The 23,594-nt window shown below is 46.4% G+C and overlaps 2 protein-coding genes across 2 annotated transcripts in view; both read right to left on the bottom strand.

Annotated features, from left to right (window-relative positions):
• The window catches only part of LOC135908315 (uncharacterized), a 259,955-nt gene extending 254,725 nt beyond the window's left edge, over positions 1-5,230 (bottom strand). Inside the window, exon 1 of the mRNA XM_070541266.1 lies at positions 5,181-5,230. The gene's annotated coding sequence lies outside the window, so the exon portion shown is untranslated. The remainder of the gene's footprint in view (positions 1-5,180) is intronic.
• The window catches only part of LOC135908314 (uncharacterized), a 494,518-nt gene extending 485,694 nt beyond the window's left edge, over positions 1-8,824 (bottom strand). Inside the window, exon 1 of the mRNA XM_070541265.1 lies at positions 8,618-8,824. Coding sequence (XP_070397366.1) covers positions 8,618-8,713 — 96 coding nt within the window. The 5' untranslated portion in view covers positions 8,714-8,824. The remainder of the gene's footprint in view (positions 1-8,617) is intronic.
• Between the last annotated feature and the right edge of the window lie 14,770 nt (positions 8,825-23,594).

The raw sequence follows: 23,594 nt of genomic DNA, 5'->3' as shown, positions 1-23,594 counted from the left end.
CTGACGCGCTTGACCCGCAGATCAGATTTTCGACGATCGCCGACTGTGTACGCCGCTATCGTTGCGCTTTAAGTGTAGCCTCTTTTGTGGGCACAGGTTCGCCCAATAAAAGCTAGTTTTGTCTTTCACAGTACTGCTACTGTGTTCTTTAACGTCACTACCACGTGACAATATATCATCAGTTATATTTGGGCTGTCTAGACTGCACAAAATTTTTTAAAAAATATTTTGCAGCTTTTTGTTTTTTATGTTTCTATAAATACACCTCATTTGTCATATCTATTAGTAGCAGAGCATTCCAATATTTAACAAGGACAGTGGTATGCTATAAAGTGGTACTAGGACTATATAGATACATAAAAATATTAGGGGGAAAAAACATTTTATTTTTACATATTGGAATTGCCCCTATGGCATGCATTTATTTGTTTACTAAATTCTCATGAGCTTATTCCCCCGAGGTAAGACACAACCAGGGGCAGAAAAAAGCTGTGTGACAGGAATGAGTGTCACTTGTTACTACTTTACTGAAAGCAAACAGGTTCATATTTATAGGTGAAGGTGGCCATGTGCGCACATATATGCACGCAATGCTCAAAGAGGTTTGCCCATTATTATTCAGTCATGCAGTGCAGAAACTGTCGTTCAATTCCAAGCCACAGATGTATCACTGGCATAGACGTCACATTTCATGTTGATGAAACAGGCCTCCATTAATTCCCATGCACACAATCTTTGCTTTTACCAAGAATGCGGATATGGAATATATATGGCTCACACGTGCCGTAATTGCGGTGCCTAGGCGAATGTGCATTAATCTTATTCCTGGCAAACAGCTCATGTTCCCTTGCCAAATCGTTGGTGCAACAGCCTGTCTGGCTGATATGCACCTTGCCGCAATTAAGTGGAATTTCGTACACCATACCGAGCACGCAAGTCACATATGGCCTTGTATGATTTTTACCACAAAGGGTCAGCTTCTGTGGGCCTGAGATGCGGGGGCACAGGCCAGTAAGCTTCCGTGGAGCCAAGAAAATAATAGGTACTTTGTACCTGCTGGCCACTTTCTTTAAATCGTGGGCCACTTCATGCATGTATGGAACAACATGGAGCCTTTTCTCCACTAGTGGCTTGGCAACTGGCATCCAAGTGTTCTTTTTGACTGTGACGCTCGCCTCCTTAAATCATATGTTTGTGGAACTGCAATATTTCTATCTCAGCTAATAATGAGCCAATTTGAAAATTTTTGCAGTAGAATGCTCCCAAGAGGGCACCTAACAACTTCCAGCATATAATTAAATTAGCTATGGGGCCTGGTGCGGGGCTCTTTAAAGTACTGCTCAAATACCTGTATTATAGCTTTCCAGCGTACGACAGGTTTTAATGTTATACAGAGTGATTGCATGAGTACAGATTAAATAATATCGGGTGCACACGGCTCTTTTTGTGCCTCTGATGCTTCGGAGTGGCTTGGGGAGACAACCAAGTTAATCAATGCTCCATCACACACTGCCGTGCTTTCACCCATGTCGACGTAGCACTGGAACCGGTCGTTGGAAGATCTGAAAGCATACCCAGATGGTTTATCAATAGGTTTGCACATTAGAAGTGAAGCTGTGGACATTGATCAGACATTGATTGATTAAACAGCCTTTCTTTATGGTTGCTGTCCTGTCCCAAACAGGTTTGTTATTTAGAGCCATCACAGCACAGCACAGCACTAATCCTGCTGCCCATATGTGAACTAAGTACAGGACGCATTAAGCTAACAAGGCTAAGCTTACCTATGCAATGTCAGCAACCGTCAGTTTATAAGAACCGATGATTTCACAAAGATAGTCCCATATTGCTGATTGCCCAAGGTTTTCATAGTCCTATTGCTGAAAATGCCAGCAATTGTTTTTTCCTCAGTTGGTTCAATTTAACTTCTTTGCTGCGTGAATGTTGCAGCGCACAAATGACAACAAAATTGAACAGCCAAACAACAAGTCCGTTTTCCTCACCTTGCCTGTTTTATTAGTTAAACGCTGCAGAAGATTGCAGAATATGGCATACTGCGACCAGTTATGCTAACTAAAGCACCATTACAATAACTGAAACTGTTACTACTCCCTCTCCTGCCAGATAGGGAAGCGATTGCACACCTGACCTCAATATCAGTAGTAAACCAACTGCACAAGTTTCCAGAAGATGGAAGTCCTGAAAAGGCTAGTTTCCTTGAGGGCTTCTCAACCCGGCAATAATTATAGTTGAGCAACGCTGTGTTCGCACGGGCAAGTATGCGCTACACTTCTCAATTTAAGGTCAAGTGCATTGGCTGCAACGAAACAAAAATATTAGTACTTGGCAGCACAGTGAAGTGACACAGAGCAATTTCGTGACACTCGATCTGTCAGTTCAACGCACGGCAACCGAACAGTTATTAATCGTGCTCGACATTTCCGCTACGCATACTGTTGCTACTTTGCCCATATGATACAAACAATGACCAAATCCTCTTTGCGCTCTACACCGCGCAGTACATTTACGCTCACCTGTGTTAGAAGATCGTTGCCTGTCATCAGGTACACGAACCCTCCCGTCCGCAGGCTTTCGTGGAGGTCGGCGAGTTTCCGGGCGCGAGTGAGCTTCACGATGTTCTTTGATGGCACCTGCGAAACCAGGCAAGCCGCTTCGTCCGCACCAGTCGGCGAACGTTCAGTTTAAGCCGGATCGGACGACATGCTGCCACCGTTGTCACGTTTCACAGGCGCAACGCAAGCAAGAGGCAAACCGCTCCTTCCGCACCAGTTGGCGAGCGTTCGATTGAAGGCGGATCGGACGCCATACTGCCACCGCTGTGAGGTACAGGCGCAACGCAAGCAAGAGGCAAACCGCTCCTTCCGCATCAGTCGGCGATCGTTCAGTTGAAGCCGGATCGGACGACATGCTGGCACCGCTGTCAGATTTCACAGGCGTAACGCAAGCAAGAGAGGAATCCCACTCGCGTTTTCACCGCCGTAGATTGCAAGGCGCCGTCAGAGCCATAGCCGCGCTTCTCAGAGTTGCGAATCCAAAGTCGAAGTAAACACGAAAGCCGTAAGTCATGTGCTGGGTCCTGAATATTTCACTGCGCGCGTTCGCAAAACATTTTTCGCTCACCACTGCACTATCCTTGCTCAAATTTGGCAGAACGACCACATTTTCGTGTCTACTTCATTTAGTATAACACTTAGCAGAGTTAATTGCCTGATCTTTCTTTGATGCAAACTTACCGGCGCTCATGAAAATGCGAGCTGCTGCCGCGACGGTGTAAGCACAAACTTGTATCGCCACCTGTCATCAGCTGCAGAAAGCAGCATATCAGGGAGCGCTGCCGTGTGTTGCCTGCTCCTGGAACAGGCGACCGTCCTCCGTAAGACGCTGCTTTCTAAAGCTGATGACAGGCGGCAACACAAGTTTGTGCTTGCGCCATTACGGTAGCTGTTTGCAGCCTCATGGGCGCAGACAAATTCGCGTTTTTTTTTCTTACAAACTAAGCACTTAACTGTGCCAAGTGTAAAGTCGACGCCAAAATGCTATCGCTCTACAAAATTTGAGCAAGAACAGAGCAGCGGTTTGCTACTTTTGTTGCACAGGGGTATGCCGAACAGTGCATGAAGTTTGCACATTCCATCGTGGCCGCAATGATTGTAGAAACAGACCCCAACGTTTTTAGATTCTAAATCTAAAGCGTTGACGGGCCACCACGACCCCCAGAAGCCTTCGTGTGAGGCACTACCCCTCTAAAGAGCGCTGCTTCAAAGAAGTGGTGCCTTTTCGGACTGTTACCTCAGATTTTCGCTTCAAAAATTCTAGAGGGAAACGAAGGCTGGGAGGTTTACCTCCTATTCAGGTAAGTTGTAGGCATACTTTTGTCTGATGAGCTTCCCTCAGAGTCTTTTGTTTATATGGAGATGAAAATTCAAGAATTTCTCCGTTCATTCGTTACCCACTACCCAGAAGCCTGCATATTCCCTAAATTACATTACCTTGTGCACTACCCACGCATGATCTCTTTACGGACCATTTAAACAAATCTGGCGTATGAGGTTCAAGGCATCCAAATGAAAAACTTCAAAAACATATCTAAAACACTTGCAGAGCTTCACCAATTTTCGCAAAGCTATGAATTCCGTGAGATTGTCTTCAACCAACGCCACACCATGTCAGGCCTGAAACCTGTGCGAAGATCTGTTTTACATACGTGCATTGAAGAGCGCCTGCCTGCAGGTAACGTATGGGAGGCAAAGTCAGTCACTATGCCGCAAATGGCATACCATGTGGGAGATGTGCTTTTAATGGCCAAGGGAGACGAAATTGACTTATGGGGAGTATGGTAGCGCGATTCAAAGACGGGACAAGAGAAGACACAAAGGAACACACACAGTGTCTTCTCTTGTCCCGTCTTTGAATCGCGCTACCATACTCCCCTTGAAGATGCATTACCAACAAGCCCACATTGCAACCCTCGTGACTTATGGGGTTTTACGCGCCCAAACCACTTTCCGATTATGAAGCACTTGTAGTGGAGGACTCCGGAAATTTCGACCACCTGGGTTTCTTTAATGTGCTCCCAAATCTAAGTACACGGGTGTTTTCGCATTTCGCCGCCATCGAAATGTGGAAGCCGGGATTCGATCCCGCGACCTCGTGCTCAGCAGCCCAACACCATAGCCGCTGAGCAACCACGACGGATAAGGCAGACGACCCACAGTTTGCACAGATTGCAGGTATTCTTGCGGCTCAGGATGAGGTTCTGTTCTTGTTAGACAAGATGGGACTTGCTGAATTCAGGAGACATCGATAAGCATTTAAGCTATCTAAGCGCTGTGTAGCCTGTGTGGCGCAGCCAGAAGATGAGCTAATACCAGAGTTCCTCAATCTTTATCTGGCAGGGAAAGTGGTACCCAGATGTGAATTAGTGTTGTTTCATTAAAAAGTAGTAATATTTGCTTAGCTTTAGTTATGAACTCTAAGTGGTATACTTCACAGTTTGTGTTCTGTTGACATTTTGTGTATATTCGTGTTGTATTTTTTTCTTCTTTTTTCCATTCTGTGCATGGTGAATCAATATTGTGCACTCCCCCTCTCCCCCCCCTAAGGTATCTTTATATACAAAATACATAATAATGTACAGTATGTTGCATAAATATACCAACCAGTGTTATTACTTTTGGAGTTTGGCGTTGTAGCATCCTGCTTCAATTGTTTCTTACTGAAAAATTAAAAAAAACAATTTGCCTTTCTTGCTATCCTGATTATGCAGTAGTACAGCACTGCATGAAACATATTTTACATTTTGCTGCCATAGAGTTGAACTCGGGTAGTTACATCCACATACGCTGCAACCTATAACATCATATGTGCCTTTCACTGACTCCCTTCAAGCAGCATGGGAGTCATCCATTTCATACGTCATTCCCGACTTCGTTTTGTGACTACCCTTGGAAAAAAAGGAAGTCAGCGACTGAAAAAAGAGAGTCGAGGTAGTCGTGACCCTCTTTTGACTCTCTTTTTTTTAAGAGTGTACTTAAAGGGAAGCTGAAGATTCTGTCAAATTCAATAAGACGCTCATACACGGATGCGAGAACCTTATAAACGATGCAGGTAAAAATTTTGGGGGGGATTTTTCACTTAGGAGCGACGCAATCGTCGGTTAAAATTGCGCTGTAGCTCCGCCCCCCGTCGAGCGCCGCGCGCTGCTGCTGACGATGAGAGCAGAGACCGGAAACCGCGGCGTAGTGACGTCAGCACTGGTGTTCGATTCCTTCGCCGTCTCCGCGACCGTGCATGACTGGGCTTATTTCTGCGTGCGTGCCGTCCTAATCTGCTTCGCTCGACCCTAAATTCCTTTGTTTGTGTGTATGTATAGTGGTAGTTGTGCGCAGCATCAATTGAACTTGTAGGCCGCTCATGCCGGCGTTCTGTGCGGCCTACGGACACGAACACCAGCAGCCGCGACGATGTTCCATTAGTTCCCGCAAGACAAGAAGCTTTCAGCTAAGTGGAATGCTGCTGTGAAGCGAAAGAACTTCAAGCGCTCAAGAACATCAGTGATGTGCTCTAACCACTTCCGTGACGATGATTACTACCAGAGATTATCAATAATGCGTTCTTGTTAGCACGTTGAACGGAAGGTGCATGTTTATCTCCCACCCTTGGCGCAGTTTTCATCATCAAGCGCCGCGAAATTTCTATTCGCACGTGTGTTGTGAAACAGCCTGCATGCAGCTACCATAACGCAGTGCAAGTGTAAAGTTCGTATGTGTTGGAAAGCCGGCTCACGCCAGGACGCTGCGCTTCCCCTTCTCTCACACAGATAGAGAAACCGACAATCTCACGTAGCCGACGTATATCGCCGGTTACGAGTAGCGTGCGGACGGCGGACTGATGAAGATTAAAAAAAGTAAATTATGGGGTTTTACGTGCCAAAACCGCTTTCTGATTATGAGCCACGCCATAGTGGGGGACTCCGGAAATTTAGACCACCTGGGGTTCTTTAACGTGCACCTAAATCTAAGTACACGGGTATTTTCGCATTTCGCCCGCATCGATATGCGGCCGTCGTGGCCTGATGAAGGTTCTGTATACTTCACGTGCTACAACAGCCGGCAAACTTTTCCCGCGTTTAAACCAACTGTGTGTATTGCCGACAGCTTTGGGGCAGCGCACAAATGCTGAAGATCGCATCACCACTTACGTTCTGCGGGGAGGCATGCAGGAACATTACACCACAGTTGTTTGCCAGGAAACATACTCACTGGATCGCTGAGTGCAGCTTAGCAAAAAAAACGTACTCGTCAAAGAACATTTCCAACAGAAGGAGATGCTAACACTTCGTCTTCGTTCGCGTGGAAAGCACTGCTTGCACCAGCATTCTTTGCTTCTTGGAGAGGATGGCTTTTTCGCAATCGGCAAGCACATGTAGGGAGTAAAGTATAAACCCCATACAAGTGATCTTGCACGCGACAGAGAAAGCAACAAGCGAAGCGATGGCTGTCGCGTTCACTCGTCGCCTACAAGCCGAACTCCACGCGAACGACGGCTTTAGGCGACGACTTCCCGGTATGAGGGCAGCAATATGCGCGCTGAAACTAGCTTGACGTGTGCTTTATCACCTTAAATTCATGTATTTTGCTCTAAAAAGGAGCATAAAATAATTATGAAAGTCTTCCACTAGGTTCATATTCTTGCACTTGTAAAATTCAATAGATTGCGCGTTCCTTGCGACAAACAGTAGTATTTGAGTTATGCACATCCCGTTCCGGCTTCTCACTATTGGCTTGTCGCTCATAGCACTTGCGGGCGACGAGCGACGAGTTCTAGATCTTTAGAAACGAGCGATCGAGCGACAACACCGACCAATCTGCTCAAGCGACGACCTGTTTTGTCGCTCCAAGCCATCGCCCGTCACCGTCGCGCCCAAAATTGCTCTCGGGGGGTTTGGACTTAACGCCGAATTTGTCAGAGTAAGGCAAGCTCTCGAAATTTTCCAAGACCATCTCAGAAAAACAGCACCAAACTACCTCGCACCATGCTTCGTGTGTAGCGGCAGCAGTCGGTCCGGACGAACACCATTGTTGACGTCACGAGGCGCCCGACAAATCACAGGCGCAAACGATGCGCGCGAGCTGCCCCGAGTCTGCTGCTGCACTTTTCGTCGAAATAAAATCTGTTTGCGCTTACCTTCGCTCAATTTCGATGCATTATTCGAACTCAGAGGGTTGAAAACCATGACGTAGCGCTCTTAACTCATATTTTCTGGAAAAGCTGCTTCCCTTTAAATGAACCGTCGGGAGTCACCCAGTGATAAATACAGGGGCCGCATGTTTCAGCTTCGCTGGGTAACCATCTGTACGAAGTGCTTGACCTGTAAATTTTTTTACTGTCAGCGTCTGCTTCTGTGCGAATGGTTTCATGGGTGGTCGCGATCACTGACAATATACTTGTGTTGCACGTGACAACTAGACTGAAGGATCGGCGGGCGACTCACAAATATGTAAGTATGAGTGTGAATTAGAAAGTAGGGAGGTGTAAGGCGTACAATAACTGAGACTTGGAGTACAAAGTTGAGTGTGGCTGTTCATTTAACATGTAGAGTTCATAGTATGTGGTCTGTCAAATTAATAGGAATGGTATGAAGTAGCTGTCAAGTATGGTAGGTGATTAAATCGTGCGATGATGTTCAGTAATTACCGTGCTTAACATAGAGCCTGCTTTTAATGGCAGGTCAAGCGATATTGCGTAATTAGACATCTGTCCTGCAGTTGACACATAATAGGATGAGAATATTAAAAACGACGATGACAGTAATGGTGCAAATACTTGCAGGTTATTTTGTTTCTTTATCCTCGTGGAGTGCCGCTGCATATGGTAAACATGAATACCAGCGCGCGTCTGGACATTGAGAGCGCAATTTAAGTTTAGTTATACATTGCATACAGGATCAGTTACCATGTGGTCAAGAGGAAATAAACGGACTAACGATAGTTCATCATGGAGAATAAGCACCAACATAAAACAGTGCAGTTGATTATATTTACACCACGAAAGTATCAATTCTTCCTAATCCTTCAGAATCTAACAGAATACTCACATTGTAGATTATATGAATACCATGCTTGTTGTTGAATTCATTTAAAGCGCGTAAAGCGTCCAATGAAATTTTTGGCGTAACTTGTTCAAAATTCATAGTGCCTGCTTTGCCTGCTGCGCAGGGGCGATTGATTTCTTCTCTGGGTGAGCGATCCTGTTACCTAGGACGACTGCACTCTGTGCACAGCCTTCTTTGTACTGAAGCACAGTCGCCGACAGCCCTAATTTATGCGGCGCCTCTGTTCGCCTATACTTTCTTTATTGCACAGCACACCCTTTATTTATAAGGCTAGTCCATGCAGAGCAGGCGTGTGCAATAATTTTGCGATGATTCTATAGCTGCGCCGGTAATTTTCCTTCACTGACAGTGTTAAGACTTAGGGGAAATGTTACGATATCTAGAAAAACGAAGCACCCGGTCAATATATCGAAATATATTATTGCTGTAGGAAATATATGGACACTGCAGGCGCATTTCTGCCGTAGCCGTTGACGATGCTCTCGCCGTGAAGTTCAGCATAAAGTCCAAAGGCGATGAAATCAGCGCCGTGCGTCGTATGTTTCATATGTTGCTTTAAGCGTCGGAGGGTGATCCTGTGAACGCAGCTCAATCTCGCGTGTACGAGAGAGGTAGGAGGGCCGGAAGGCACCTTTACTGCTATCGCGCGCGAAGCCCGAGGGTGAGGAAACGGAGGGGGGGGGGGAGGGGGGGGAGAGGACCTTCTTCTCCGGTGGCTGTAAGGTGGCTGCTGCTTACGGCGCGGCCTGGCGGCCACCGTTACCCGGCGTGTAAGCGCGACTGAACGAGGACGTAGAAAAAGAAGAAAAAAAAACAGACAGTGATATCTCTGTTTCTTTCTATGTCTTTCTAGATGGCTTTATATTGACCTAAACGTGCTCGCACTAAATGGCGTACGATGTCATCTATTCAAATAATGTCAGTGAGCAGTGCCTATAAAAGTACCTTTATGAAGGATTATGTACTGAATCTTGTAAGTTATTGCAGCACTAGTGCCTCAGCATAGCCCTTCAGCGCAAGGGCTCCGAGACAAGTGCTCTGTAAAGCGGGGGCTACATGGGGCGTTACTCTCCTGCGATTATCGCGCGCCAAAAAAAAAAAAAAAACGCGCTGGCGGGACGTCGGCCACGCTACGCGGGGCGTTCGAGCGGCGAACGCCGCAGCAGTGTGGCCAGACGAGGCAAAAAAGTTTTGTCTACAACTAAATGAACGAACAATTCTTATATGTTGTTTGCTTGTGTTATAATTAATAAATTCTGCAATAAATACTCCACTAATATGTCTATACACAATACCAGGTATGTTTAGTATTGTATCGATATTTTTGTGGATGTTCACCGGAGAGAGTTGGCCGGAAATGTTTCGTGTGGCGACCTTGTGCGACTGAAACGGGTGTGCGGATTGCGCAGAGTTTCAGCGCACGCGCGCGAAGTGTTCAAGGGACGGCAAGTAACCGTGAGACGGCTGGCCGCTCCCGCCGAAAACAGACGGATAGCGTCAGACGCGTGCGCGCCGCGTCAAAATCTAGCCGGTCCTGATCGGCGGCGGCGGGCGTTTTTCTCGACGCCGGGCGTCAAATCGGCGCCGTGAGGCGGAAATCGCCTCAAAAACGCTCCTTGTATACCGGGCTAAAGTGACTGCATTTCTGCTACAGCCTCTAAGGAGAAGTGCTACAAAATGCCTAGGTCAAATTATTTCAACCGTGTTAGTTTCGGCTAAGAATTTTAGTACAGTATTAAAATTATTGGAGGGTCATTGGTTAAGAAGTACGCTGGATGAAGTGGTATATTTTGGCGGTATAAGGAAGGGAGTACTTTTGTACGCGATAGGGTTAAGGAGCGCGAGTCGCAGGAAAGCCGGTGTCATCTGTGTCGGCGGCGTCGGCCATGAGCGAAAAATCCTCGAAGGCAATCCATAAATAAAAACAAGTTGCAATATGGGCTGGGTGGGAATCAAACCAGGGTCTCCGCAGTGTGAGACGGAGACGCTACCACTCAGCCATGAGCTTTTTTTTTCTTCATTGCTCAGCCATGAGTTCGATGGTTAAAAGCGAGACAAAAGCGCCTCTAGTGAAGGCGGTGTTGCCTTAGAAACGCGCCGTAGAAAGTTATACTGTGGTGTATATCGGTAATTATGAGCATGTAAATTAGAGAAGTCGCAGGTAAATGAGTAACGAAGTACGTTTTCGCTACATTTCTTCTGCGCTTGGAGCACACGCAGAGCCATCTCGCAGCAAACACAAAGAACCCCCTTATCGCAATGTGCGGCGCTGCCCCGACAGGTGGTGTGCCACTCATATGCTTCGCCCCTTCGTAGTGGGCACGGAGCGAGATCATATACGGTAAGTCTATTGCCACACCAACTACATGTCGCAGGGTTAGTTTCACTTGGAAGACACGGATGAGTACTGCAGGCGTGCCCAATTCATAATCTACAACGCAGCACTTCCCACTGTCTTGTTCTTCTATAACAGATCCAGTAGCCTATTTCTGGTTTGATTAAGTCTAGTTTGTTGCATACCTATGTGTCTCACTGCCTTTGCCAATATTTTCGCAGGCTATGTCGTGAAAATGGCTTGAGGTCTGTGTACGGTACAGGCGGCACTTTCGCTTGCAACTACATTTCCTTTCATGCTCCTATGGCCAGGTACGCAGCATAACATGATCACTTGGTTTCCCACATAAGCCAAACATAGCAAACTTTACAGTTCGTTAAAAACTGAATTCTTGTGTTTTAGTAGATTCATTAGAGCACTAACGATGCTCAATGACTCTGTGAAGAAAACTGCGTTTGTACCATTCATTAACTTTATGTGTTTAACTACAGAGAGGATTGCATATACTTCCGCTGTATATTTGTAGGCGCCTTTAGTGCTCCAGACATTGAAACAGACGGTCCCAGAGCTGCACAAGTAACAGCAGTAAGATATCTGGAAGCGTCCGTGTACTGTTGAGGCTGTGTTACTGTAGGCTGTGTTTCCAGAGCTCGTCTGCGCTTTTAGATCTGCTGAATCCATATGTTAATAGCGCGGCATACATTCGATGCATACTGGTCTTTGTATCTGCACTTAGTATTCCAGAGCTCACATGCCAAAACTTGTTATCCCGGCTGTGGTGGCCGCATTTCGATGAGAGCGAAATGCAAAAAAATCCGTGTCGCTTGCATTGGGGCACTTTATATGGCCCTGTTGGTCAATATTATTCTGTAGTCCCCTACTACGGCACGCCTCATGATCAAATCGTGGTTTTGGCACACACACTTAAAACATCAGGATAGTTACAAAGCTTGTCGGGAAAGCGAATTAGGAGAGTGTAGGTGGCATCGTCACATGCATGGCGCGCCGATGTGTGCACGCAGTGCCAGTAGCGTGCTATATGTCGTGCCCACGATGTATGGACGTTGTGGCCATGAAGACTCACGGAGGATAATTTGTAGCCATATTTCCCCCCACTCGCGGGATACTTTGGTTGCGTTTATTTTGAGGCCACATAACAACGACTGTGCGTGGGCGTGGGCAATGCATATTTAGTGTTTGTAATGAGAAATCATGCTTTTTTCAGAACCGGTTCCTAAGTACAATGTTTAAAGATTTTTGAGAGCAGAGAGCATGTGGTGCAATAGTCAGCACCAAGACAATAGTTATACATGTCTGTGATGATATCTGGGTTGTGTGGCCGCGAAGAGGCGAATAATAAACGGCAGTTCTGGTGCGCAATGTGCAGCCATGAGGCAGCGAATAAAACGCGTTGCCACGAGAGCGAGAGCTGCGTGTGGCTAGAGAGCATCGAGCGTGGAACGATGCGGACGCCAGCTCGCTGACCGGTGTTTCGAGTCACGGCTTTCTTCGACCTCGCGTCCTGCGGCCATGCGGACCTGTTGAGGCCGATGACCCTCTCTGCCACAGCTGCTCAGCCGGCCACAGGGGGCCTGCTGTCATAGCAGCCTGGCGCCGTATTTGATCTGATGGCCTCGTACCCCAGCGGTGTTCACGGCCTGGCACCAAGGAAGCACCCGACTGCGGACCAAGTGATCCGATAATCCAGCAGCTCGCGGAAACACTTGCTCTCTAGGTAGTGACCTGTACTTCAGCGGCCTGGTGTTCTGCCGGCCTGCTGTACGCTTCTACTGCTGTCGAGTCGCGGTCCGGTCACGAGGACAACCGCCACAGCAACGACGACGACACAGCGGCGAGTAGGAGGGTCGCTGCGTGCTTAGTCGAGTTTGGGATTCTTGACATTCTAGACAATTACGGTTACCGTTGTTCAGTTCTTTGTCGAGTGTGTAAATTTTCGCGTCGGTGGAATATAGACTCTGTTGTCCGCACGAAGCGCCTCACTGCCGTGTCAAATATTGAGGATCCTGGGCTCACATTATCTGCGTTATCAGAATGTCCCATTTCTGAGACTTAAGTAGCTGCCTTCTTTCAGAAGCGAGAGCGGGAGCATTCCAGAAGCAGTTAAGTGAGTTGGCTGCACAGTGCTCTAGTGAATTAGCTTGCGCAATTCAAGGAAGCCTATTTCAAATGGTCACACAAGACCATCACTGGTTATTTTATGTTTGAACACACTATTGTGCTACTATAACAGCATTTTACAACAAAGCTTTCCAATTTCTGTTTGACTGTATCAAAATAGCTAAATTGACACTACATAAGTAAGTGTAGTGACAGTTTCTCCACAAAGCGTCGCCTTCTATAGCGCGCTTTAAGACATAAACGCGGGCATGTATTAAATAGCAAATTATGCAAGATGTCTTTTCTTATGTGAAAATATATGTTTATTTCTGTTGGAGCTAAAAGCATTCCGTTTCTTTGTCTGGGTAAATTTTAATCGGAGGAAATCGCTTCCTAGATTAGCAGTGCAAATAGCTAATTGAGATAATCGTGCCAACTATCTATTTAATTAGTAAAGTTAGTGCAGACGTTGCAATGTCGGAAAGGAGCCCTGAACATGCAGGGCCTACCAAGCTAAAACAAATTTTGTAACTAGTAGCAGTTTCAAGCACGTCAAATTGCGCGCCAAGATTACCTTGATGTCATGGCTCTTTTCTAGCTTCACTACAAATCTATGCAATGCTCTGGGAAGCAATTACGACACCAACTAATTTGTGATTTTGACTTCGTCGATCTCAGATATGGTGTTAGTTACAAGATTGCCTCCAAGTAAATCCGTCCTGCCTGTTCACGGGCCTCAATTACACTATTACAACAGGAGCCCTGAAGCGATTAATTAAAGAGACAATTACCAGGATTTTTTAAAAATTAAATGCTTCTGCACTCGCGACCTATTGAGAATATAATGTCCAACAGTTAAGGTAACCCAGTTAAAGCTGAGAACTATGCTGGCATCTGCGACGGCTAGGCGCCTTACAAAATCGACATAAGAAAAAGGAAACGGTATACGTGGCTAAAAAAAAATTTAAAAAACTTGAATGTGAATACCGACAAAAAAAAACAACGCTGGCCGCGGACAAGCCACGCTGTTGCCATCGTGGGGAAGTCGTCGGCCTGTGTGCGGCCGAACGCGGCCATAATGATTTAGCCCACCGTCATGATGCTGCCCTGGTGTCGTCTGACGACCGCCCGCCGGTGGTCGGCAAGCGGGCTGGCCATTTGCAAAACCCTACCCCGGCCCAACTCAGATGGTTAAATTTGGGCCTCTACTTTTTATCTGGTCATGGGCGTCGGCCCGATCTTCCGCCAAGTTCTTTTTTTTTGCTTGGGAAGCGATGTCAGCCGTCAAGCGTTAAGCACCGACGAGAGTTATGATATTCGCAGAGCTTAGCTCCACCCCGCAGGGGCGTCTGCGCAAGCAGGCGTTTGGTGTGTTGCGACACCACGTACCCGAGCACACGAGGGTTGGACCCTCCCGCGTGTAGCCGTGCGCGGCTTAGCCGTGTCTGGGGAAAGGGGGATCCTGCGGGTTGAGCTGATGCTGGGTGTTTGGACCTTTAAGGCCCCCCGGTGGAGGCAACACACCCGTTTGGCCTCTGCTTCACATAGACGGCACCCCCGGACTGACCCACTCGGGGGAAATCGGTAGTTGCCTTTTCCTGTCTCTCTCTCCCTACAACCTTCGTCTTTTCCTTACTTTCCACCTTTCCTGTCTCCTTCTCATTTCTTTATTACTTCCGACCTTCCTGGCAGCAAGGGTTAACCTTGTGTGAGTAGCCAACCTTGGTTATATCATATATGGTTATAGCGGTAGCGTACAGCTGGCGCTTGTAGGCCCTGTTTTAAAGACCCTGCAGCGTCCCCTTGTTGGGCTCCATGGTGGGTGGCTGGCGCTACTGCCGAAAAATACACTCCTACTTATGGCTAGTTCTGTCCCTCCACTATCTGATCGCTCCCTGAAAAGGGGGCGCACCGAAGATATCTTTGAATTTTTTGGACGCCAAAAAGAAACTTTCCCGCGATTCCATGTAATCCATTCTGAAAAACAAGGAAAACAAGCACGAATAATCTCACCTTTTGTTGTTTCAAAAACTCTAACTCAGGCGTTTGGACCAGGATATAAAGCATCAAAGATGGCTAGCGGTGATCTCCTTTTGGAGCTCCGCGACAAAAAACAACTCGAGAAACTGCCTAACCTTCTATCATTTGGAGATGTCCCAGTCACAGTTACCCCGCACCGCACGATGAACACCACCAGTGGTGTAGTTTCGGATGATGACCTAATGGAACTTACGGACGCTGAACTATTAGAAGGCTGGAGTGATCAAAACGTAATCAATGTTAAGAGAATTCTGCTAAGGCGCGATGGAAAAGAAATCAAAACAAAACATCTAATTCTCACTTTTGGTACAAGTGTGCTCCCTGAGAGTATTGAGACAGGATATGTGAAGCTCCGGGTCAAACCATATGTCCCAAACCCTCTGACATGTTTTAAATGCCAGCGATTTGGCCACAGCTCATCGAACTGCCGCGGCCGCCAAACCTGTGCAAAATGCAGTGCACATGAGCACTCCGCTGAATCGTGTGAAAACACTCTCCACTGTGTGAACTGTGATGGCGAGCACGCCGCGTACTCGCGGTCGTGCCCATCTTGGAAAAAAGAGAAAGAGATTGTAACGATCAAAGTAAAGGAAAATATAAGTTTCAAAGAAGCACGCAGGCGGGTATGCTTCCTGCCGAAGCACACCTTTGCCGATGTGGCGCGTCAGGGGGCAGCGCCACAACGGTCTCCGGCGGCTGTCCGACCCACACCCAGTGAGGCGGCAGTGACGCCATCCCCCCCCCCCCCCCCCGGCGGCTGCAGCTGACGCTGCTACGCCAACACAGCACACGGGGCCATCGACCCCGAAGGTGGGCGCAGCCGAGGCTGCCCCAACCTCCCAGGCCCCTTCCAGCGCTGGCAACAGGCGGCGCAGCCAAATCCCTCAGGGAGCCCCATCGAACTCCGGGATGGTGGGCGCAGGGGTCTCGCCTTCCGAGGTGAGACTCTCTCGAAAAACTTCTCGCTCTCAAGAGCGCGTGTCCGGCGCCTCACATGAGGCAATGGACACAAAACCTATCCCCAAGGCGCCCCAAGCGCCTAAGGAGCGGCGAGGCTCCCTCGAACGCTCCAAAAAAGGCAGAACCCCGGTTACAGGGCCTCGCAAGAGCTCTGTAATCTAAGACATCACTTCCGTTTCCGTAAACACAGCACCAATTTACCTTAAACATGGATACAGAAATCATTCAATGGAACATCAGAGGTCTCCTTAGAAACCTTGATGATTTGCAAGAACTCATCCAAAAACATAATCCAAAAGTGCTGTCTTTACAGGAAACACACTTAAAATCTAAACACACAAACTTTCTCCGTACGTATGTTACGTTTCGCAAAGATCGCGATGATGCCGTCGCATCATCGGGTGGTGTTGCGATTCTTACTCATAGGAGTATTGCGTGTCAACCTTTACAGCTACAAACGCCCCTTGAATCAGTGGCGGTTCGAGTTGTCCTACTAAACAAACTCATCACCATTTGCTCCCTTTACATACCCCCGCATTACCAACTGAACAAACATGAATTTTACTCCTTGATCGATCAGTTGCCAGAACCTTATGCTCTTCTTGGCGATTTCAATGCGCACAGCTCCCTGTGGGGCGACTCTCGTTTAGATGCGCGAGGTCGCCTTGTTGAACAGTTCCTTTTTTCTTCTGGAGCGTGCCTTCTCAATAAGAAAGAACCCACATACTACTCTCTTGCAAACCGATCCTTTTCGTCAATAGATCTTAGTATAGTCTCCCCGTCTGTACTGCCTGAACTTGAATGGGAAGTTACCGACAACCCTTACGGTAGCGACCACTTCCCTATACTGCTAAGATCATATAAAGAAAACGAATATCCACCATACTTTCCTAGGCGGAAGATTGAGGCAGCTGATTGGGAGAAATTTAGATCTCTAACTAGTATCATATGGGCTGACCTGTCTTCGTTAGGAATTGACGCGGCAGTCGAGCTTTTTACAGCATTCATAATAGATATCGCATTTAAATGCATATCAGAAGTAAAAGGCTTGGCCTGCAAACGGCGTGTCCCATCGTGGAACGACGATTGTAGGATCGCTCGTAAAAAACAGAACAGGGCGTGGGGGTTGCTACGCGCTTCTCCCACTGCAGAGAATCTAGTCAACTTTAAAAAAGCAAAATCCGAAGGCAGGCGAACCCGACGACAGGCCAGACGAGAAAGTTGGCAGAAGTTTCTATCGAGTATAAACTCGTTCAGAGATGAGGCGAAAGCCTGGAACAGGGTCAATAGGATAAGAGGGTGACAAGCACATGCACTCCCTTTGGTAAGCACAGAAGGCGATACCCTACAAGATCAGGCAGACTCACTTGGGGAATATTTTGAGAGTGTGTCAAGTCCTACAAATTATACACAATCCTTTCTCAAATACAAACAAACAGAAGAACGTAAGCCATTAACAAGAAAAGGTCGAGAGAATGAGCCTTACAACCGTCCTTTCTGTATTGCCGAATTGAGAGCTGCCTTGAGCGCATGCAACAGCTCCGCACCAGGATCTGATAGAATCATGTATGAAATACTCAAGAACTTACACAATGACACGCAGGATACACTACTCACACTTTTCAACACCATTTGGGATGCAGGGTACCTTCCAACTGCATGGAAGGAAGCCATTGTGGTCCCTGTTTTGAAACAAGGCAAGGACCCTTCCTCAGTGTCAAGTTACCGCCCGATAGCCCTCACAAGTTGCATTTGTAAGGTGTTTGAAAAAATGATTAATCGGCGACTCATTCATTTCCTTGAACTGAGCGAAATTCTTGATCCCTATCAGTGCGGCTTCCGAGAAGGGCGCTCCACAACTGACCATCTTGTACGTGTAGAAGCAAATATCCGGGACGCATTTGTACACAAACAATTCTTCTTATCCATATTCCTCGATATGGAGAAGGCGTACGATACGACGTGGCGTCACGGAATCTTAAGAGACTTGTCAGAAATGGGCATCCACGGTAATATGCATAATATAATAGAAAGCTATCTGTCAAATCGTACCTTCCGAGTAAAAGTCGGCAACGCACTCTCACGCCCTTTTACGCAAGAAACGGGTGTACCCCAAGGAGGCGTGCTGAGCTGCACGCTCTTTATCGTAATGATGAACACGCTTCGTGCTTCATTACCACCCGCCATCTTTTACTCTGTCTACGTGGACGACATTCAAATAGCTTTCAAATCTTGTAACCTCGCAGTCTGCGAGAGACAGGTACAACATGGCCTGAACAAAGTCTCAGTGTGGGCAGACAAGAATGGATTTAAGATCAATCCTAACAAAAGCTCTTGCGTTCTTTTTACAAGAAAGAGAGGCCTGGTTCCGGATCCTTCCTTAGAACTGTGTGGACAACGAATACCTATCAGCAAAGAGCACAAATTCCTAGGTGTCATACTTGACTACAGACTCACTTTCGTCCCCCACAATAAATATCTTAAAGAAAAATGTCTGAAAACAATGAACATAATCAAACTCCTATCTCAGACTACATGGGGTAGTGACAGAAAGTGTTTGATGAATATCTATAAGAGCCTCATTCGATCACGACTAGACTATGGTGCCGTGATCTATCACTCTGCCGCCCCGAGCGCACTAAGTGAAGAGATGAACACAATCACCCAGTCCAATCACAATCACCCAGTCCACCATCTAGGAATCCGATTGGCCACTGGCGCTTTCAGAACGAGTCCCATACAAAGTCTATATGTAGTATCAAATGAATGGTCTCTCCACCTACAGAGATCATACATTAGCCATACATATTTTCTGAAAGTCCACTCAAACCCCCAACATCCCTGTTTTAATACCATCAATGACATGACATGTGCTACACTCTTTCGCAATCGTCCGTCCGTAAGACAGCCTTTCTCGCTGCGTGTGAGGGAGCTTAGCGAAGAAATGCACGTTCCACTCCTCGAGCTTCGCCTAATGCATCCAGCCAAGCTGCTACCTCCTTGGGAGTGGCAGCTCATACAATGTGATATATCTGTCGTGGAAGTCACAAAGCATGCTCCAGAGATTGAAATCAAGATGAATTTCCGGGAACTCCAACACAAATACTCCTGCACGGAGTTCTACACAGACGCATCGAAGTCACGCGATGGGGTGTCCTATGCAGCCGTCGGTCCATCCTTCTCGGAATCCGACGTACTGCACCCGGAAACTAGTAACTTTACGGCTGAGGCCTACGCACTGCTGTCGGCCGTAAAGCAAATAAATAAATCAAAACTCCAGAAATCAGTTATATATACGGACTCCCTCAGTGTTGTGAAGGCCTTGATGTCTTTCTGCAATCACAAAAATCCAGTAGTTAATGAACTCTACTCCGCACTGTGCAAATCATATATGTCTAACCAACATGTGATCATATGCTGGGTGCCTGGACATAGGGGCATCGAGGGAAACGTTCTAGCTGACCAGATGGCCACATCAATCTCATTGCATGCAGATAATCCTACTGCTTCGGTCCCTGTCACAGACCTGAAGCCTTTCTTAAGAAGGAAACTACGAAGCCACTGGCAACGCATGTGGGACGAAGAAATAAATAATAAACTGCATGTAATAAAGCCACAATTAGGTTTCTGACCTTCTGTAACAAAATCCCGCCGGACAGATGTCCTATTCTGTCGTCTAAGAATAGGACACACTTTTGGCACACATAACTTTTTACTCACGGGAAACGAGCCTCCAACCTGCGGTAGATGCGGTGAGAGGCTGACCGTCCTCCACGTCCTCCTGGAGTGTCGGGAAGCCGAACATGAAAGAAAGAAGCATTTCCTCTTAGCATACCGGCAGCGCATCCCCCTTCATCCTTTTATGTTACTCGGCCCAGAACCTTTATTTGACACGAACGCAGTTCTAAGTTTTCTGAAAGATGTCTTGCATGTTTTTAGCCCTACATGTTCGTAGCGGGTCCTCTCTCAGAGGATGCCGCTGCGATAGCTCTTTAGTATAGCACATGCCTTTAGGCCCTTGTGTTTCAAGGGCTCTGGTGAGGCAGCAGTGCTCCAAGTAATTTTACCATTCTATATATTTTTATTTTGCATCATTCAACGATGGATTTTAATGTTCACAGTATTCGTCATTAGTCATCGCCATAATTTTATAGTACATAGATTTTACGCACTTTACAGCGACTATTTTTAGGCCACCTTACAGCCAAGTCACATCTTCCATAATACATCGTTAACATTACCACTTGTCATGGCGCTCTTTGGCCAAACCTGGCCCTTGCGCCACAAAACAACACACATCATCATCATCAGCTTAGCTCCAGTGCACGGCTCCGACGGCTAGGGACCCGCTCGTCTGTGCTCGCATTGCAGCCGACGGTGCTACGTATATCAGGGCACTTTCTTCTGCGTAAGAATGTACTGCGAGGACACAATGGAACACGAATATCCTCTGGACATGCAGATTAGGTCCGAATGTTCAAGTCCCAGTATGGGCGCACAGTGGATAACATGAAGGTATTAATTTCTGGACGTTCTATTGAAAACACCCTTTGGACATCTACATGATTGAAGTTGTGGGAATCAAACAAATCGCCACACTTTATTCCTGTGGATGTCCGAAGGTTGTTTTCAACGGGATGTCCCATACCGGACATATGTGGGACAAACACTTGCAATACTCCTCCTACGCGATGTATGTAAGCACAGATGATGTGACTGTTTATTCGCTTTTGCTGATTCCACAACATAGCTCGCGTTCGGTCAACTCAATGCATCATTATGCGGATCGATGCGCGCTGCTTGCTGTGCCTTATATATATTCTGCATTGAAGTAATCGCAGTAAATTATAGGCCCGCACATATGTAGGCGCCCAAATTTTGCCTCGGTTCCCGTTACGTGGGACCAAAGCTGAACGCATGCCGTTGCGCCGCCCCTCCTTGCACTAGATCGCGACATTCATGCACAGATGTGTTTACTGTGATACCAAAAGGTAACCTTATCGAGCCTTCACCAAAATGCTACCATTCCGTTTTGCTAAATTCATTACGCGTGGTCCGTGCACTCCGTTGCTACAACAGGGAGCACCGAGCACAACGAAAACCACGGAACAAGAAAAGAACCAGGAAGATTTAAGTAACAAAATTGAAGCGCCGAAAAATCGCTCCAGCACGTATTACGCAATTGTAGCGCGGAATGTTAACGCTCTTCAACGGCTGCGCTCAGGGCACGGTCGCACGAAAACACATGTCCGACATCGGCATGAAGCTACCGCACTCATGTTAAACGTCCATTGAAGACGAGATATGTACAAGTTACTATGAAGGGCCCATATTGCACAAGCACATCAGCAGAAAAGGTGTGCGGAGCTGCAGGCAGAGCACCGGAATAACTGCACGTTAAAACCTACCGCAAGGCATAACCCAATGCAATCATGTCCTATGCTCTCCGAACATGTGCCATGAAAGCCGAGTACTGCCTCCCGTGCCGTAGAACAGTAATAGTATAGAATATTAATAATAATAACAACAACAACAACAACAACAACAACAACAACAACAATAATAATAATAATAATAATAATAATAATAATAATAATAATAATAATAATCCTTATTAGGCACCCATGAAAATCAGTACAGAAAAACGGGCCCCTCTAAGCCAATGGTGACTTGTGTGACGTGGCCCGGCATTGTCAGCTAAGCGATGTGGTTGTAGCGTACAAGCACAGCTTTAAAACCAACAAAGAAAAGGGAAACAAATGATAGAGATAAAGGTAGATCAGGTTTCCAAGGCATCGAAACAAAATCATAGAGTAATCACAGCTAAACCGCGACAAACGACAGGAAACTGAGTACATACGTTTGTATTACAACATGTTCAATAGACTGTTCAATTTAGACCGAGAGTCGACAGAAAAATAGTTGTCCGACAAATTATTAAATATCTTGAGGACATACACGCAGCGTCTTGCTGCTCCGCATCAAGTAGACACGCGCGGTACAACGAAGCGCCTTTCTTTGCGCAGCGGTCGCGGGGAGGCGAGCGGATGCTTAAATTCATCAATCCAGAAATGGCGCTGCACAACCGCAGAAATGAATAAAGGTTGAAAGGAGGAGAAACAGAGATTATGAAAAATACCTTTGTTTCATGGGCTCACGCGATTACACGCCACGCTTCTTAATATATTTTTAAGTGGTTATCAAATCTGTCCAGCCAACGTTGGGAGCAGGAAGCGAAAACTGTTATACAATACCTTGAGGTGCTGTTTGCAAGGGAATGTACTATCATTTTTTAGTCTTAAACGGCACCAAACCTTTAATGCTGAAACGTAAACATGCGACATAACTTAGTTTGGAGCATACATGCACCCCGTGATTAGTCCACGACAAGTCACTATCGAAATGAATGCCGAGATACTTAACTGAGTTTGTATTTTCGACAGGAGTACACTGATAGGATAAGCAGTCTTGGGTATGAATATACACTGGAATGATCGTGGTTTGAGTCTTCAGGAGATTTTTAAAGAATATAATTTTTTGTCTTTTTTTGATTCACGGTACGTTTGTTTTTAGAATGCCATACAATAGCTTCATGCACCGATTGCTACAGATATTCAACAGCCTTTTTGTAATTCACATGCTTTGTTAGAGGCACGATATCGTCCGCATACTCATACACTTTACCATTTGGCATTATTGAAATGAATTCCTCCACGAATACATCAAAGAGAAGAGGCGATAAAATTGACCCTTGAGGGACACCAGCACCAAGGGATGACTTGCTCATATAGTAGTTGGTACCTATAACAACCATTTGTGACATGTCGGTGAGATAGTTTTGAAGTAGAGTATAGAAGGTGCCCCTAAAACAAGAAAGATTTAATTTGCGAAGTAATATGTCATGGCCCACTGAATCAAAAGCTTTGGATACGTCGAGAAACAAAGAACAGGTAAAAAAGATCGTGTTCAAAAGTAGAATACAAATCATTTACAAATTCCTTCAGGAGCGAAATTGTACCCCGGCCTTGCATGAAACCAAATTTTCGGTCAGACAAAATAGAAAACTTTTGAATGATAGAAGTCATAACCTAAAGCGAAACTTTTCTATAACCTGAGATAATGGGGGCAAAATGGACATAGGCCAGTAGTTTTGAATAATAGATTTCCTTCCTGCCTTATTGAGTGGTCTAACTAAAGCACTTTTTAGATTTTGTGTCCTAATTCGAGTATCTATGAAGCCATTTACCATGAGAAGCACAATATCTGAAAGCGCCTCAAAGTTTCTTCTCAGCAAGCTCACAGATATTCCATCCACTCCAGGTGGTTTATTCATTCGAAAACTTAAAATGATCTTTGCAAGGTAAGATGTCGATAGCCACGGTAAAAACGCAGATGCTACCAAAGAATCACCAAGCGTCACGTCATGCCGAGGCATAGATAATGCCTCTGTTGAATCCTGACTGAAGAAATGATTGAACAAGTCGGCTGTTTCAACAGGGTTTCCGG

The sequence above is a fragment of the Dermacentor albipictus genome, chromosome 6 (genome assembly GCF_038994185.2).
Source record: "Dermacentor albipictus isolate Rhodes 1998 colony chromosome 6, USDA_Dalb.pri_finalv2, whole genome shotgun sequence".
NCBI lineage: Eukaryota > Metazoa > Arthropoda > Arachnida > Ixodida > Ixodidae > Dermacentor > Dermacentor albipictus.
The sequence above is the reverse complement of the archived record's forward strand: the minus strand, read 5'-3'. Positions and strand labels throughout refer to the sequence as shown.